At 45.0% G+C, this 15,268-nt stretch overlaps 1 protein-coding gene across 1 annotated transcript; it reads right to left on the reverse strand.

Moving 5' to 3' along the window:
• Positions 1–817: 817 nt before the first annotated feature.
• Positions 818–1,220, reverse strand: LOC112612646 (60S ribosomal protein L39). The gene has a single exon (XM_025367426.1). It carries the CDS (start codon positions 1,165–1,167, stop codon positions 1,012–1,014), a length of 156 nt encoding a protein of 51 aa, XP_025223211.1. The 5' UTR covers positions 1,168–1,220; the 3' UTR covers positions 818–1,011.
• Positions 1,221–15,268: the final 14,048 nt, after the last annotated feature.

A 15,268-nucleotide genomic window follows, 5' to 3' on the forward strand; every position in this document is an offset into this window, starting at 1 on the left:
TTCCTTAACATTTTTAATATATATATATAACAGAATGTTAAATGTGACTTTTTGTGTTCTGGGAGTTTTATTTGAGATCAGTAGGTGTTTGATAACATATGAAGAGCATGCTAAAAGATTGGGAAGGATTTTTTTTGTGTGTATGTGTGACTCTTATTTTCCTGTTGGGTACATAATTAAAACGATGATTTCGCAGGGGAGAATTGTTGATATGCTCTGTGGTGTTTCTCCTTCCCTCTTGCTTTTCTCCCTTGTCAGTCCAAGTGAGGGACATGTCAGAGAATCTTTTGGAGAACGCGATAGGTATCCCTGTGAATTTGGGGAATGCCTGGATAAAAGTTTAAAGATGTGTAAGCTTTCAGGAAGCTGGTCATGAGTCAGCTCTGTCTGTAGAAGTCTTTCTCTCCAAGGTTTGTTTTTGTCAAGTGTTCCACTGCTTCGTGGAAGGGTTTTAACTCCAACTCCCTATCATTGGCCTGAGGCCTGGGTCTTCTCTTTACCAGGGCAATACTATCCAAGCCACTAGCCATTATGGTCATTGATATTTATGGTCTTTATGGGCTCTGATAACTACACTTTCTCAGGACCAGAACAACAGGAGTCAGCACTTGTTGCTGTGGGTTACCCTCTACTTCCCTAGTTTCTGGCTCCTGAAGCTTAGGTACTTGTTATTTTATCCAGAATTTCTTGGATTTTGTAGGTGTGAGGCTTTCAGGTTATTTTAGCCCGACATCTTGTCATAATTGGATATCTATATGAACTTGTTCAGTGTCTGCCTTCTATGCTAGACAGTAAACCCCATCCAGACAGATACTCATTTTTTTTTTTTTTTTGAAATGAAAGGCCTCACATATTTATTACTGAACCCAGCCAACCAACGCATTCATAATAGATTCAGAGAGGAAAATACGTCGAACTCTCCAGAGAGTGGTGACATTTTCAGTTTGATATGGTAATGTGATCGTGACCTTCAGACAGCACAAATATATGTGCCATCTCATGTGCAATTCCTTATAGACCCAGCTTGGTTCTTCTCCAGTGTCTCCTTTTGGAGTTGTACCTTATTTTATTTCCAGTTTTCATCCGAATCCACTGGGGAATGGGACGATTTTGCTTTTGTTTCTTGGCCAGGAATCGCTTAATCCTGAAAGTCTTGTGAGAAGACATGGCGAGAAGTGGAGGCAAGAACACACCACGATGGCGGAGAAAGGAAAAGAGGGGGGCCAGATACTCATTCTTCTTCCCTGCTTCATCTCCAGCTCTCAGCACAGTCTGGCATATAATGAGCAGGGAGGAAATATTTGTGGAAAGTGGGTGACTTTTACATATATGAGGACTTCAGTAGGAAAGAAGGATGATGGTTAATAAATATAATTATGTCCACAAATATGAGATTCCTAATAAAGAGAGCTAAGGGAGGGCTAGGCCCCTGCATTATTTCAGCTAAGCTACAGCTGGCTCACCTAAACTCACCTAAAAACTTTACTCGATGTATTTTTTGTTCTGTTTCTAGACTATATAAAGCACCCACTTCACTCTATTCTTTTTCTTTTTCCTTTCTTTCTTTTTTTTTTTTTTGTTTTGTTTTGTTTGTTTTTTGAGATGGAGTCTCGCTCTGTGGCCAGGCTGGAGTACAGTGGCGCAATCTTGGCTCACTGCAACCTCTGCCTCCCAGGTTCAAGCAATCCTTCTGCCTCAGCCTCCCGCGTAGCTGGGACTACAGGCGTGCAGCACCATGACCAGCTAATTTTTTGTATTTTTAGTAGAGACAGGGTTTCACCATGTTGGCCAGGATGGTCTCGATCTCTTGACCTTAACCTCATGATTTGCCCGCCTCGGTCTCCCAAAATGCTGGGATTACAGGCATGAGCCACTGCACCCGCCCTCTTTCTTTCTTTCTTTCTCTTTCTTTTCTCTCTCTCTCTCTCTCTCTCTCTCAATTTCTTTCTTTCTTTCTGATGGAGTCTCGCTCTGTCACCCAGGTTGGAGTGCAGTGGCGTGATCTTGGCTCACTGACTCCACCTCCGGGGTTCAAGCGATTCTCCTGCCTCAGCCTCCCTAGTAGCTGGGATTACAGGCATGCACCACCACACCTGGCTAATTTTTGTATTTTTAGTAGAGATGGGGTTTCACCATCTTGGCCAGGCTGGTCTTGAACTCCTGACCTTGTGATTCACCCGCCTCGGCCTCCCAAAGTGCTGGGATTACAGGCATGAGCCACCACGCCAGCAATTTTTTTTTTAAGGACAGGGTCTCACTTTATCATCCAGGCTAGAGTGCGGTGCCATGACCGCAACTCAGTGCAGCTTTGACCTCCCAGGCTCAAGCAATCCTCCTGCCTCAGCTACTCGAGTAGCTGCGGCTACAGGTACTTGCCACCACACCCAGCTGATTTTTGAAAATTTTTTTAGAGACAAGGTCTCATTGTGTTGCCCAGGCTGGTCTCAAACTCCTGAGCTGAAGTGATCCTTCCACTTCAGCCTCCCAAAATGTTAGGATTACAGGCATGAGTCATTGTGCCAGGCCACTCTATTCCCTTTTAAAAATGAAATTAAGGCCGAGCGTGGTGGCTCACACCTGTAATCCCAGCACTTTGGGAGGCTGAGGCAGGAGAACTGCTTGAGGGCAGGAGTTTGAGACATAGCAAGACCCTCTCTCTACAAAAAATAAAACATTAGCTGAGCATGATGGCCTGTGCCTGTAGTCCAAGCTACTTGGGAGGCTAAGGCAGAAGGATCCCTTGAACCCAGGAGCTGCAGGTTACAGTGAGCTTTGATTACTCCAGTGCATTCCAGCCTGAGTGTCAGAGCAAGACTTTCTAAGCAAACAAAATCAAATTTATTTAGGTATAATTTTCATGTAATAAAGTATACCATAATTTTTTTTGATGAGTTCTGACCAATTTCTATACCCATGTAACCACTACCACAGTCAAGATATAGAACATTACAAGACTACAAAAAGTTCCCTTTCGGCCGGGCGCGGTGGCTCAAGCCTGTAATCCCAGCACTTTGGGAGGCCGAGACGGGCGGATCACGAGGTCAGGAGATCAAGACCATCCTGGCTAACACGGTGAAACCCCGTCTCTACTAAAAATACAAGAAAATTAGCCGGGCGAGGTGGCGGGCGCCTGTAGTCCCAGCTACTCGGGAGGCTGAGGCAGGAGAATGGCGTGAACCCGGGGGGGTGGAGCTTGCAGTGAGCCGAGATCGCGCCACTGCACTCCAGCCTGGGGCACAGAGCAAGACTCCGTCTCAAAAAAAAAAAAAAGTTCCCTTTCACCCCTTCCCACTCAGTCACCATAAATCTTGGCTCCACGTAACCACTGATCTACTTTCTGCCCCCGTTGGCTAGATTACTCTTTTTTTTTTTGAGATGGAGTCTCTGTCACCCAGGCTGGGGTGCAGTGGCACGATTTTGGCTCACTGCAACCTCTTCCTCCTGGGTTCAAGCGATTCTCCTGCCTCATGAGTAGCTGGGACCACAGGCACATCCCATCATGCCTGGCTAATTTTTGTATTTTTAGTAGAGACGGGGTTTCACCATGTTGGCTAGGATGGTCTCGAACTCCTGACATTGTGATCCACCCACCTTGGCCCCCGAAAGTGCTGGGATTACAGGCATGAGCCACTGCGCCCAGCCTAGATGACTCTTTTCTAGAATTTCATATAGATGGAATCATACAATATGTTCTCTTTTGTGTCTGCCTTCTTGTATTCAGTATTAAGTTTTTGAGTTTCATCTATGTTGTTGCAAGTACCAGTAGTTCATTCTCATGCCCATCTTTTTTAAAACAAAGGAGTTTCTCCTGTTTCTAAAGGAGCACTTCTTTTTTTTTTTTTTTTTTTTTTTGAGATGGAGTCTCGCTCTGTCGCCAAGGCTGGAGTGCAGTGGTGCAATCTCGGCCCACTGCAACCTCCTCCTCCTGGGTTCAAGCGATTCTTCTGCCTCAGCCTCCCGAGTACCTGGGTTTACAGGCACGTGCCACCATGCCCAGCTAATTTTTGTGTTTTTAGTAGATACGGAGTTTCACCATGTTGGCCAGGCTGGTCTCAAATTCCTGGGCTCAAGCGATCCACCTGCCTTGGCCTCCCAAAGTGCTGGGATTACAGGCGTGGGCCACCACGCCTGGCCTCTAAAGGAGTACTTCTCCAGTTTATCTTGCTGCCCTTCCCTCTTTCCCAATTCCCTTAATTTCTGGTCTAACATCAGATGTTGTTGATTAAGAGACCTTTACCTTCCACAGGTTCTGTAATCCAAGATGTCTATAAAAAACTGGGATATCAATAGGAAATCATCTTCATCCAGACTTATTCCTGAGTGGAAGAACTTGAAGTTCCTCATAAATAAGATCCTGAAGGACATAAAGGTGATGTGTATGAGAGCTGTGCACATGGTGGACCTGGACTAATTATCCCTGCCAAGGCAGGCTGGGGCATGGGCAAGACATAGGCAACTTTGGAAAGGCCCTCTCACATCCCCCAATAACTTCCCCTGCTAAATTAAGATGATCGCATTAGGTAAGTTAGAACACTTTCTGCTGCAATAACAGAAAATGGATTTATATGGATTAAATAAGTAGGAGGCATCTTTGTCTTACATGTTGTCAAGGACCACATTCTTTTTCTTTCTTTTCCACCGTTCTATTATGTTAGCTTATGACCCTAGGGTTACAAGATAGTTGTTGCACTTCCAGCTATCAGCCTCAAATTGCAAGTAGATAGAAGATGGAAGAGGGAAGGTCAGAGAGCCACAGGGCCGTGCCAGCCTTGGAGTACCATAATAGTACTCTATGTTGCCAGGGTTTCTGGGTCCATGATCACCCTAAACCAAATCAGAATTTTTTTTTTTTTTTTTTTTTTTTGAGACGGAGTCTCGCTCTGTCGCCCAGGCTGGAGTGCAGTGGCCGGATCTCAGCTCACTACAAGCTCCGCCTCCCGGGTTCACGCCATTCTCCTGCCTCAGCCTCCCGAGTAGCTGGGACTACAGGCGCCCGCCACCTCGCCCGGCTAGTTTTTTGTATTTTATAGTAGAGACGGGGTTTCACCGTGTTAGCCAGGATGGTCTTGATCTCATGACCTTGTGATCCACCCGTCTCGGCCTCCCAAAGTGCTGGGATTACAGGCTTGAGCCACCGCGCCCGGCCTCCAAATCAGAATTTTGTTGGAATGGAAGGAGGGGGAACAGGAAGGAGAAGGGTTTGATGTAGAGTAGGTAGCAGTAATATCAGGCAGACACATTGCATTCGTTTAAGATAATCTTTTTTCCATAGCAAAGCATTGATATTGTTTAATGAGTGAATGAATTGTTTATATATAAAGGCTGGAAAGGAGAAAAGGAATGATGATTAACTAATGGAATAAGAGGTATGTAAATGAGCTTTCTGATTAAGAGAGATGAGGCGTTGGGAGTTCAGACACCAGGGTCCTTACACTCAACTCTGCTACTGCTACTGAATCAGCAATGACAGTGGTGCTGTAAGCTCTTAAGATCTGAAAATAAGAAATACAGGTAGGGCTGGGCATGGTGGCTCGTGCCTGTAATCCCAGGACTTTGGGAGGCCGAGGCAAGAGGATCACTTGAACCCAGGAGTTCAAGAGTAGCCTGGGCAGCATAGCGAGACCCCATCTCTACAAAAATAAAATTATCCAAGTGTGGTGGTGTATGACTATAGTCCCAGCTACTCAAGAGGCTAAGGTGGAAAGATTGCTTGAGCCCAGCATTTTGAAGTTACAGTGAGCTATGATCACACCATGGCACTCTAGTCAGGTCAACAGCAACAGAGCAAGACTGTCTCTTAAAAAAAAAAAAAAAAAAGAGAGTGAGCAAGAGAGAAAGAAAAAAAAAAGAAATACAGAAAGAAGAGAGATTCTGAGTTGTAGATACATGTTGGCCTCAATATAGTCTCAAATCCTTTGTGGATGCAGGAAGCAGGTATGATGGACATTATAAGTAAAGTTGTTTTAATACTTCAGTTGATTTAGTATTATACCTTCCACCTTAGGTGGTCAGAGCACAAATTCTGATGCAGAGAGCTTGGAGAGTTAGATCCACAGAGCATTGTTCAGGAGGCAGGTATAGTTCAAGCAGCTACTGAGAAGGGTGACCCCAAAAGTAAACTTCATGAACTCAAGTTTTGGCTGATCAGCATGAGGAGTTCATGTACGTATATTACAGACATCTGCTACATCACTGGAAGGTAGTATGTATTGTATATGTTCTACTGTGTAACCTATTAAAAGGGATGTAACTCCCTTGATAGGTACATACATATACACACATCCCACATGGCCAGAAGAGCTGACACACAGCTAACTCCATAAATAGCACACATTCCCCTTGGGTACACATAAGAATAGTGACAGAATGCCGAGCACGGTGGCTCACACCTGTAAATCCAGCACTCTGGGAGGCTGAGGTGGGCAGATCACTTGAAGTCAGGAGTTCGAGACCAGCCTGACAAACATGGCAAAACCCTGTCTCTACTAAAAATACAAAAATTAGCTGGGCATGGTGGCAGGTGCCTGTAATCCCAACTACTCGGGAGGCTGAGGAAGGAGAATCACCTGAACCCAGGAGGCGGAAGTTGTAGTGAGCCAAGATTGCGCCACTGCAGTCCAACCTGGGCGACACAGCGTGACTCCATCGAAAGAAAGAAAAGAGAAGAGACAGAAGTGCATGCCACAAGGTCTGCCACACATGGCGGTCTTCTATTACATACTGTGAAGTATGAGTTTCCCAAAGGTGGTGTATTATGTGGGTGTGATTCTAACAAGAGTGGTCCTTTTGATGTAGGTTGGAACTTAAAAAAGTAGTTCCGGCCGGGCGCGGTGGCTCATGCCTGTAATCCCAGCACTTTGGAGGGCGGAGACAGGTGGATCACGAGGTAAGGAGATCCAGACCATCCTGGCTAACACGGTGAAACCCCGTCTCTACTAAAAATACAAAAAATTAGCCGGGCGTGGTGGCAGGAGCCTGTAGTCCCAGCTACTTGGGAGGCTGAAGCGGGAGAATGGCGTGAACCCGAGAGGCAGAGCTTGCAGTGAGCCGAGATCGTGCCACTGCACTCCAGCCTTGGCATCAGAGCAAGACTCCCTCTCAAAAAAAAAAAAAAAAAAAAAAGTGGTTCCAACTGTGACATGTATACATATTTGCCATGGTTGGGTTCCTCTGTCATACTCATACAGAATTGTATTCCTTTCTTTGTAAGCACTTACTTGTTTTGTATACTCAGTTGTTAGTTATTTGTTTAATATCTGTTTCCCCCCTGGACTCATCTTCTTAAGAGTCAGAGCCATGTCTGTTTTGCTCAGCACTGTACCCTCAGGGTCTTTCATAGAACCTGTCAGCCTTTCTCAACTGTGGCTCTTCATCTGAACCATGGAACACAGAACATGATTTGAGGGGCTACTTTTTTTTCTCTCAATGCCTTATAACTGGTAGCATTCTAGATGACTAGGAGAGAAATTAATTCATGATGTAGATTGGATACTTTAGGACATAAGGGCTTACTTTTTTAAATGGAAACTTGATTGAGAAAGCATAGAAGAGACCGATCGATACAGATGTATTCTGTTGCAAACTGAGGGCGAGGGAGGGATGACTCCTCAAATGCTGCTTTCCAGTAGTAGGGTAAATGTTGGTTAGCTCAAAAACAACAAATGACCACTCATCTCTCGGTAAATATTTATTTATTTATTTAACTTATTGAGACAGGGTCTCGCTCTGTCACCCATGCTGGAGTGCAGTGGTACAATCATGGCTCACTGTGGCCTGACCTCTTGGGCTCAAGCGATCCTCCTGTCTTAGCCTTCTGAGTAGCTGGGACTATAGTCATGCACCACCATGCCCAGCTAATTTCTGTATTTTCTGTAGAGATGGGGCTTTGCTGTGTTGCCCAGGTTGGTCTTGAACTCCTGGGCTCAAGCTATCTGCTTGCCTTGGCCTCCGAAAGTGTTGAGATTACAGGTGCAAACCACCACACCTGGCCAGTAAATATTTCTTAAATGAATGAATGAGTGGGGACTCAGAACTCTTAACTCAGGTCATTCTTCTCTCTCAGATTGATGAAGAACCAAAGAATGATGTGGTTCTACTGAGTGACTGGCCTGAGACTCTATACTGGGAGTCTCACCATCGCCAGAACAAGCCTTTTGTCTGCTTCTACTACTCCATCAAGGTCAACTGTTTTGTCTCCTTAAACTGGATGGAACCTGGTGGAAAAATGCAGGTGAAACCACCTCATTTCCCCCCCCTCTCCTTCTTAATCCAATTTACATGCATCACACCTGAACTGCCCTCATTTTAGAATGATGGTAGTGACTGTGAATTAGCTCATTTTAGTACTCATCTCCATATCCCAGTTTGACGGGATGCAGTGATCCTTCTTCACCTCATGTTATTAGGCCCACAGAATTCATATTCCCCATAAAGTACACTGAAGGCCAAGAAAAGGGCCTTGAACATGGTGCTTCTATCATATACCCAATTCCTAGTATAATAGTCCCCAAGTATTCATGGGGCATACATTCCAAGCTCCCAGTGGACATCTGAAATTGCAGATAGTACCAAACCTGACTGCCATCAATTGGAACATGTTTCTGTTCATGTGGCTGACCTACAGATTTAATGCTTTTTCCATAATAACTAAGCCTGTTCATGCACTGTGGCCATAATGCATGCCGTTGAGGTGCAACAGCAAAACTAGCATGAATTTCTCTTTCCTGCTTCACAATTTCACAGACGATTCATTTTTTTTTTTTTTTTTTTTTTGAGACAGAGTCTCACTCTGTTGCCCAGGCTGGAGCACAGTGGCAAGATCTCGGCTTACGGCAACCTCTGCCTCCCAGGTTCCAGTGATTCTCCTGTCTCAGCCTCCTGAGTAGCTGGGATTACAGGCGCGTACCACCATGTCTGGCTAATTTTTGTATTTTTAGTAGAGACGGGGTTTCACCATGTTGTTCAGGCTGGTCTCGAACTCCTGACCTCGTGATACGCCCACCTTGGCCTCCCAAAGTGCTGGGATTACAGGCATGAGCCACTGCGCCCGGTCCGAAAAGATTAATTATTTCTATAGATTGTAGCAACCTCAGCATACAAGTGCTTTCCTTATTAAGTCAAGAACCTTCACCTTTTCACTTAAAGGAAGCATTTTGTGGCTTCTCTGTGGCATATCTGAATTGCCAGTATCACTATTCTTGTGCTTTGGGACCATTATTAAATAAAATAAGGGTTACTTGAACACAGGCACAGCAATACTATGACAGTTAATTTGATAACTGCGATGGCCACTAAGTGACTTAACAGGCAGATAGGGTATATAGTGTAGATAGACTGGACAAAGGGATAATTCAAGTCCCAGGCAGGATGGAATGGGACTGCCTGAGATTTCATCCTGCTACTCAGAACAGCATGCAATTTAAAACTTATGAATTGTTTATTTCTGGAATTTTTCATTTAATATTTTTGGACTGCAGTTGACCACACAGGTAATTGAAACCACAGAAAGGGAAACCATGGGTAAGTGGGGGCTGCTGTACTAGGAGACTCCTAAAGTCAAGCTCTCTAGTCTTTCCTTAGTCACACCAGAGGGAACAGGGACCTGAATATTCAGCCTTCCCTACCCCACACTTTGGGAAATGATCTGCCTCCACAGTCAGGCTTTCATCTCTCATCCTCTTCTAGGCAGTACTTTGGATACAGAAAAAGGGTACAGAAATGAAAGGAACGGTAGAGAAGATGAGGCTTCGCGTGATGGATCAGCTGCCGCCCATCCAAGCAATGGTCCACACAGGTTCCTACCACATGTTAATTGCTTACTGTGGTGACATGCGCCTAAGGCTTTTTGGAGATCACCATCAAGCGTTCAGATGTCTGGGTACAGTGCCCTGTCATTTCTCCACCAGCTGCCTCTTCTATGATCCAGCAACTGAGTTGCTGCTATGTGGTACCCTGGGGGCTGTGGTTACCTGGTTTATCTTACCAAATGGCAGGAGCATCGAGATGGCTCAAATAGTCCCTATGGCTAATCATGAGCTTGTACAGGGATTTTCCCTGAATGGCCCCCAGGGATCCCTGTTGGCTCTGTGTGAGGATACAGTGAGGGTCTTCATTCACCGGGGTCAGGGCCAGCTGGAAGAAGTGAAGAAGTTCACGCCTGTCGCCAGTGGCTCTTCCATCACTTGCTCCTTTACTTGTGTCTCTCAGGGCAATTTCTACGCTGGAAACATGGCTGGAGAGATCCACGCTTGGGGTTTAGACCAGGGTAACTTCCTCCACAGCTTTCAAGCCCATTCCTCATCAGTGATATGTATCCATAGCCGGCCAGAGATCCACACCTTACTAACAGCAGGCAGTGAAGGCACAGTGAGGGAATGGAATCTCACTTATGGGAACTTGCTGCGGCAGCTGAATGTTGACGAGGATCTTCAGAGACTGCAGTTTATTGATAATACCACTTTTTTCTGCCAGACCACCTACAGTTTTTCATTGCATCACCTGCCCTACTTTTATAGCCTCTTCAATGTCTGTGGTTCTGCTCCCCAGCAGGTGCAGCGGGTCTGCTGCGGCCATAACTGGACTCGGATTCTATGTGCCACTGAGGATGGTTTATTGCGCTTCTTATCTCCAGTAACAGGGGATCTCCTGGTTATCACCTGGCCTCTACTTGTTATGGATAAGGCTTTGGCTTGGGCCTATGACTCAGAGAGAGAGGAGCTCTTTGTGGCATTCGGCAGTTCAGAGGTGCTGGTGTTTGATGCAACACGCTCTCCTTGTACAGTCAAGTATCTTGTGTGCACTTCAGGAGACGGTAAGGATAGAGTAAGATGCTTGGCTTATGGGAGGTCCCATCTGCAAAAAGGCCTAGGAGGATTGATGTTCTGTGGGCATGAGAGTGGCATTGTGAGAATCCTTTCCCACTACAGTCGTGCCCGAATAGAGAAGCCTGTTCACTCTGGGGCAGTATTGGCATTGTCTACCCTGGAAGACCTTCAGGAAAATGCCTTGCTCTGTTCCTATGGCATGGATAACATCATACACTTGACAGAGGCCGTGCTTCAGGTGAACAAGGTAGTCCTTCAGCCTGTCAGCAAAATCCTCTGTGGCTGCCCCCTAAAACATGTGATACTCTTGCCAGGTTCTGTGGGTGCCATCACTGAAAGCTACTGCTGGCGTCTCTGGCACTATGAAGGCTCTCTGACATCTTCAGAATCAAAACAGAGCTTTGTGTGGAGAGAGACAAAATGCCTGCATGAGTGTGATATCACTTCATTTGATGTCTGCCTTCCCCTGAAACTTTTTGTCACAGGTGGCATTGATGGCTCAGTCCGGATCTGGGACTTCCACGGTAGACTTGTAACTGAGATCGACTCAGCCCTGCATTTTGGCCCACTCTGCTTTGCCAATAATCGAGGTGACCTGTTGTTGACTTTCAACCAGAGTATCTACATAGTATCTTGCTTAAAGCTTCTCCCTCCAGCTCAGCTGGTTCACCTGCGTATCCTAAAAAATGCAGATGAAATACAAGAAGTCCCTAAACCCTTCCTTCCTAGCTTCTTCTTTATGTTTGAAACAGTATTTGTACCCAGATTTGTCTACCTTGGAAGAGGGCGGCAGGAATTACAGGGGCTAGAGACCCTTGTCAACAAACGGTTCATTGCCTTCGACAATACTGTGCCTCATGTTGTAGAAGAAGAGAGAAGCATGTCCCTTGTGATTCAAAAGACCAAATTTCCTTTGTTTGAGGCTAAGGATATTGATTTCTCTACTCTTGATTCCAAGCATAATCGTCCCCGACATGAGGTTCCTGCTCAGTTGCAGCTGGCTGGCTGGGATGGATTCAATGCCTACCAAATGCTACGGTGCTTCTTTGGTCAAGGGCGGCAATGGCCCTTTGCTCCCGATGGCTACATCCCTAACTCAGTGATCCGTGCCCGCCTTTGGCCTGAGGGTACCCCAGTCTTCCTATGCTGTGATCTGTATTCATCCTACCAAGTTAAGGACTGGGACTTGTCATCTATGACTCTAGTAGAAGAGAAAATGTCAAGGAGTCAACAGAAGGATAAATCCAAGGAGCGAAAAGGAACTTCCCTTGATATTCTTGAAAGCATGGCAAACCAAAATTGGATGAGAAGAAACTATAGTGGAAGGCTTATGGATGATTTAATAGAGGCCATCCTCAACCTCACAATTTACTGCTCTGTAGAGGAATACAAGAGATATTTTAGGGTACTTAAACGTATTTTTGCCACTTGCCAGATATCTTCAGAGTCGGTTTCTAAGACTGCCCATCACCTCCTGCAAGATACAACCCATTCCAATCCACATATCCGTGAGCTAGCCTGGGAGGTACTGGATAGGCTAGGCCTCATGAACCATCATTTTGCTATTCCACTGACTATGGGATTGATGGACAGTGATGAGAATGTGCGGGCTAAGGCCTTATACCTTATGGTAAGAGTCACAGGCATCCAAACCAAGACCAGGCTGGTACAACTGCTGAAGAAACAAGAAACTCTCCGGAAAATGCAGTAAGTTGGATGGTGACCTTCTCTTCTTCTGGTTCCTTCCATCTCCTATCCTCCAGTATCTGACTGTGTCTTCCCATTTCTAAAATCCTTTTTAAATTCTATTCTTGCCAGGCATGGTGGCTCATGCCTGTAATCCCAGCACTTTGGGAGTCCAAGGCGGGCAGATCACCCAAGGTCAGGAATTCAAGACCAGCCTGGCCAGCATGGTGAAACCCTGTCTTTATTAAAAATACAAATATTAGTTGGGTGTGGTGGTGCATGCCTGTAGTCCCAGCTACTCAGGAGGCTAAGGCACAAGAATCGCTTGAACCTGGGAGGCAGATGTTGTGGTAAGCTGAGATGGTGCCACTGCACTCTAATCTGGGCAACAGAGTGAGACTCAGTCTCAAAAAATAAATAAATAAATAAATAAATAGATAGATAAATTCCCACTTTGTTCTTTGTTTCAATTTGCTCTTTTACTCAGCACCTACCCCTTTCCTTCTGACCGCTGACTAGCCTGTCTTTCCATCATTTCTTCAATTTCTCAAGATTCCTCAAGACTCATGTCCACAAATCTCCCAACCAAAGAAGCATCATGTGTCCCACTGACTACAGGCATACCTTAGAGATATTGTGGGTTTCGTTCCAGACCACTGCAATAAAGTGAATACTGCAGTAAAGCAAGTTACATGGATTTTTTGGTTTCCCAGTGCGTATAAGTTATATTTACCCTAGACTGTAGTCTATTAAGTGTGCAGTAGCATTATATCTAAAAAAATCAATGCACAGGCCAGGCGCAGTGGCTCACACTTGTAATCCCAGCACTTTGGGAGGCCAAGGCGGGCATATCACCTGAGGTCAGGAGTTCCAGACCAGCCTGGCCAACATGGTGAAACCCTGTCTCTACCAAAAATACAAAAATTAGCTGGGCGTGGTGCTGGGCGCCTGTAATCCCAGCCACTCAGGAGGCTGAGGCAGGAGAATCACTTGAACCCGGGAGGCGGAGGCTGCAGTCAGCCGAGATCGCAGCACTGCACTCCAGCCTGGGCAACAAGAGCGAAGTTTCATCTTAAAAAAAAATCAATGCACATACCTTAATTAAAAATACTTTATTGCTAAAAATTGCTATAGATCATCTGAGCCTTCAGCGAGTTGTCATGTTTTTTGTTGGTGAATGGTCTTGACTTGATATTGATGGCTGCTGACTGGTGGGTGCTAAAGGTTGAGGTGGGTATGACATTTTATTATAATAAGACAAAGAAGTTTGCTGCATCAGTTGACTCTCCCTTTCATGAAAGATGTCTCTGTAGCATGTGGTGCTGTTGGATAGCATTTTACTCAAATAGAACTTCTTTCAAAACTAGAGTCAGTCTTCTCAAACCCTGCCACTGCTGTATCAACTAAATTAACGTAATATTTTAATGTCCTTGTCTTTTCAGCAATGTTCAAAGCATCTTCACCAGGAGTAGATTCTTCATCCATTCCAGTTTGATCACAAGGTTGCAGCAATTCAGTCACATCATGAGGCTCCACTTCTAATTCTATTTCTCTTGCTATTTCCACTACAAGTAACTGCAGCAGTTACTTCCTCCACTGAAGTCTTGAACCTCTGAAAGTCATCCATGAGGGTTGGAATTAACTTCTTCCAAACTTCTGTTCATGTTGATACCTGACTTCTTCCCATGAATCACAGCTATTCTTAATTGCATCTAGAACGTTGAATCTTTTCCACAAGGTTTTCAGTTTACTTTCCCTAGATCCATGAGAAGAACTGCTACCTATGGTGGCTATTGCCATACAAAATATGTTTCTTAAATAAGACTTGAAAGTCAAAATTAATCCTTGATTTATTGGCTGCAGAATCGATGTTGTGTTAATAGGCATGAAAAACCACGTTAATCTCCTTATACATCTCCATCACACCTCTTGGGTGATGAGGCACATTGTCAGTGAGCAGTAATATTTTGAAAATGATCTATCTTTCTCAGCAGTGGGTCTCAAAATCTTCAGTAAACTATGCTATAAAGTGATGTGCTGTCATCTAGGCTTTGTTGTTCTATTTATACAGCATGAGCAGAGTAGATTTAGCACCATTCTTTCGGATCCTAGGACTCTCAGAATGGCAAATACACACGGGCTTTGACTTAAAGTTACCAGCTGCATTAGCCCCTAACAGGACATGGCATGTCCTTTGAAGCTTTGAAGCCGGCCACTGACTCTTCTCTAGCCATGAAAGTCCTAGATGGCATCTTCTTTGAATAGAAGGCTGTTTTGTCTACAATGAAAATCTGTTATTTAATGCAGTCGCCCTCATCAGTTATTTTAGTTAGGTCTTCTGGATCCCATGCTGGAGGTTCTCCATCAGCACTTGCTGCTTCACCTTGCACTTTTATGTTCTGGAGACAGCTTCTTTCCTTCAACCTCACGAATTTTTCTCTGCTAGCTTCAAACTTTTCTTCCACAGCTTCCTCAGCTCTCAGCCTCCGTAGAATTGAACAGTGTTAGGGCCTTGCTCTGGATTAGGTTTAGGCTTAACAGAACGTTGTGGCTGGTTTGATCTATCCAGACCACTAAAACATTCTCCACATCAGCAATAAAACTGTTTTGCTTTCTTATCATTGTGTGTTCACTGGAGTAGTACTTTTAATTTGCTTCGAGAACATTTCCTTTGCATTTGCAACTTGGCCTACTGTTTCGCACAGAAGGCCTCGCTTCCTGCCTATCTTGACTTTCAACATGCTTTCCTCACTAAGTTT

The sequence above is a fragment of the Theropithecus gelada genome, chromosome 19 (genome assembly GCF_003255815.1).
Source record: "Theropithecus gelada isolate Dixy chromosome 19, Tgel_1.0, whole genome shotgun sequence".
Taxonomy (NCBI): Eukaryota; Metazoa; Chordata; class Mammalia; order Primates; family Cercopithecidae; genus Theropithecus; species Theropithecus gelada.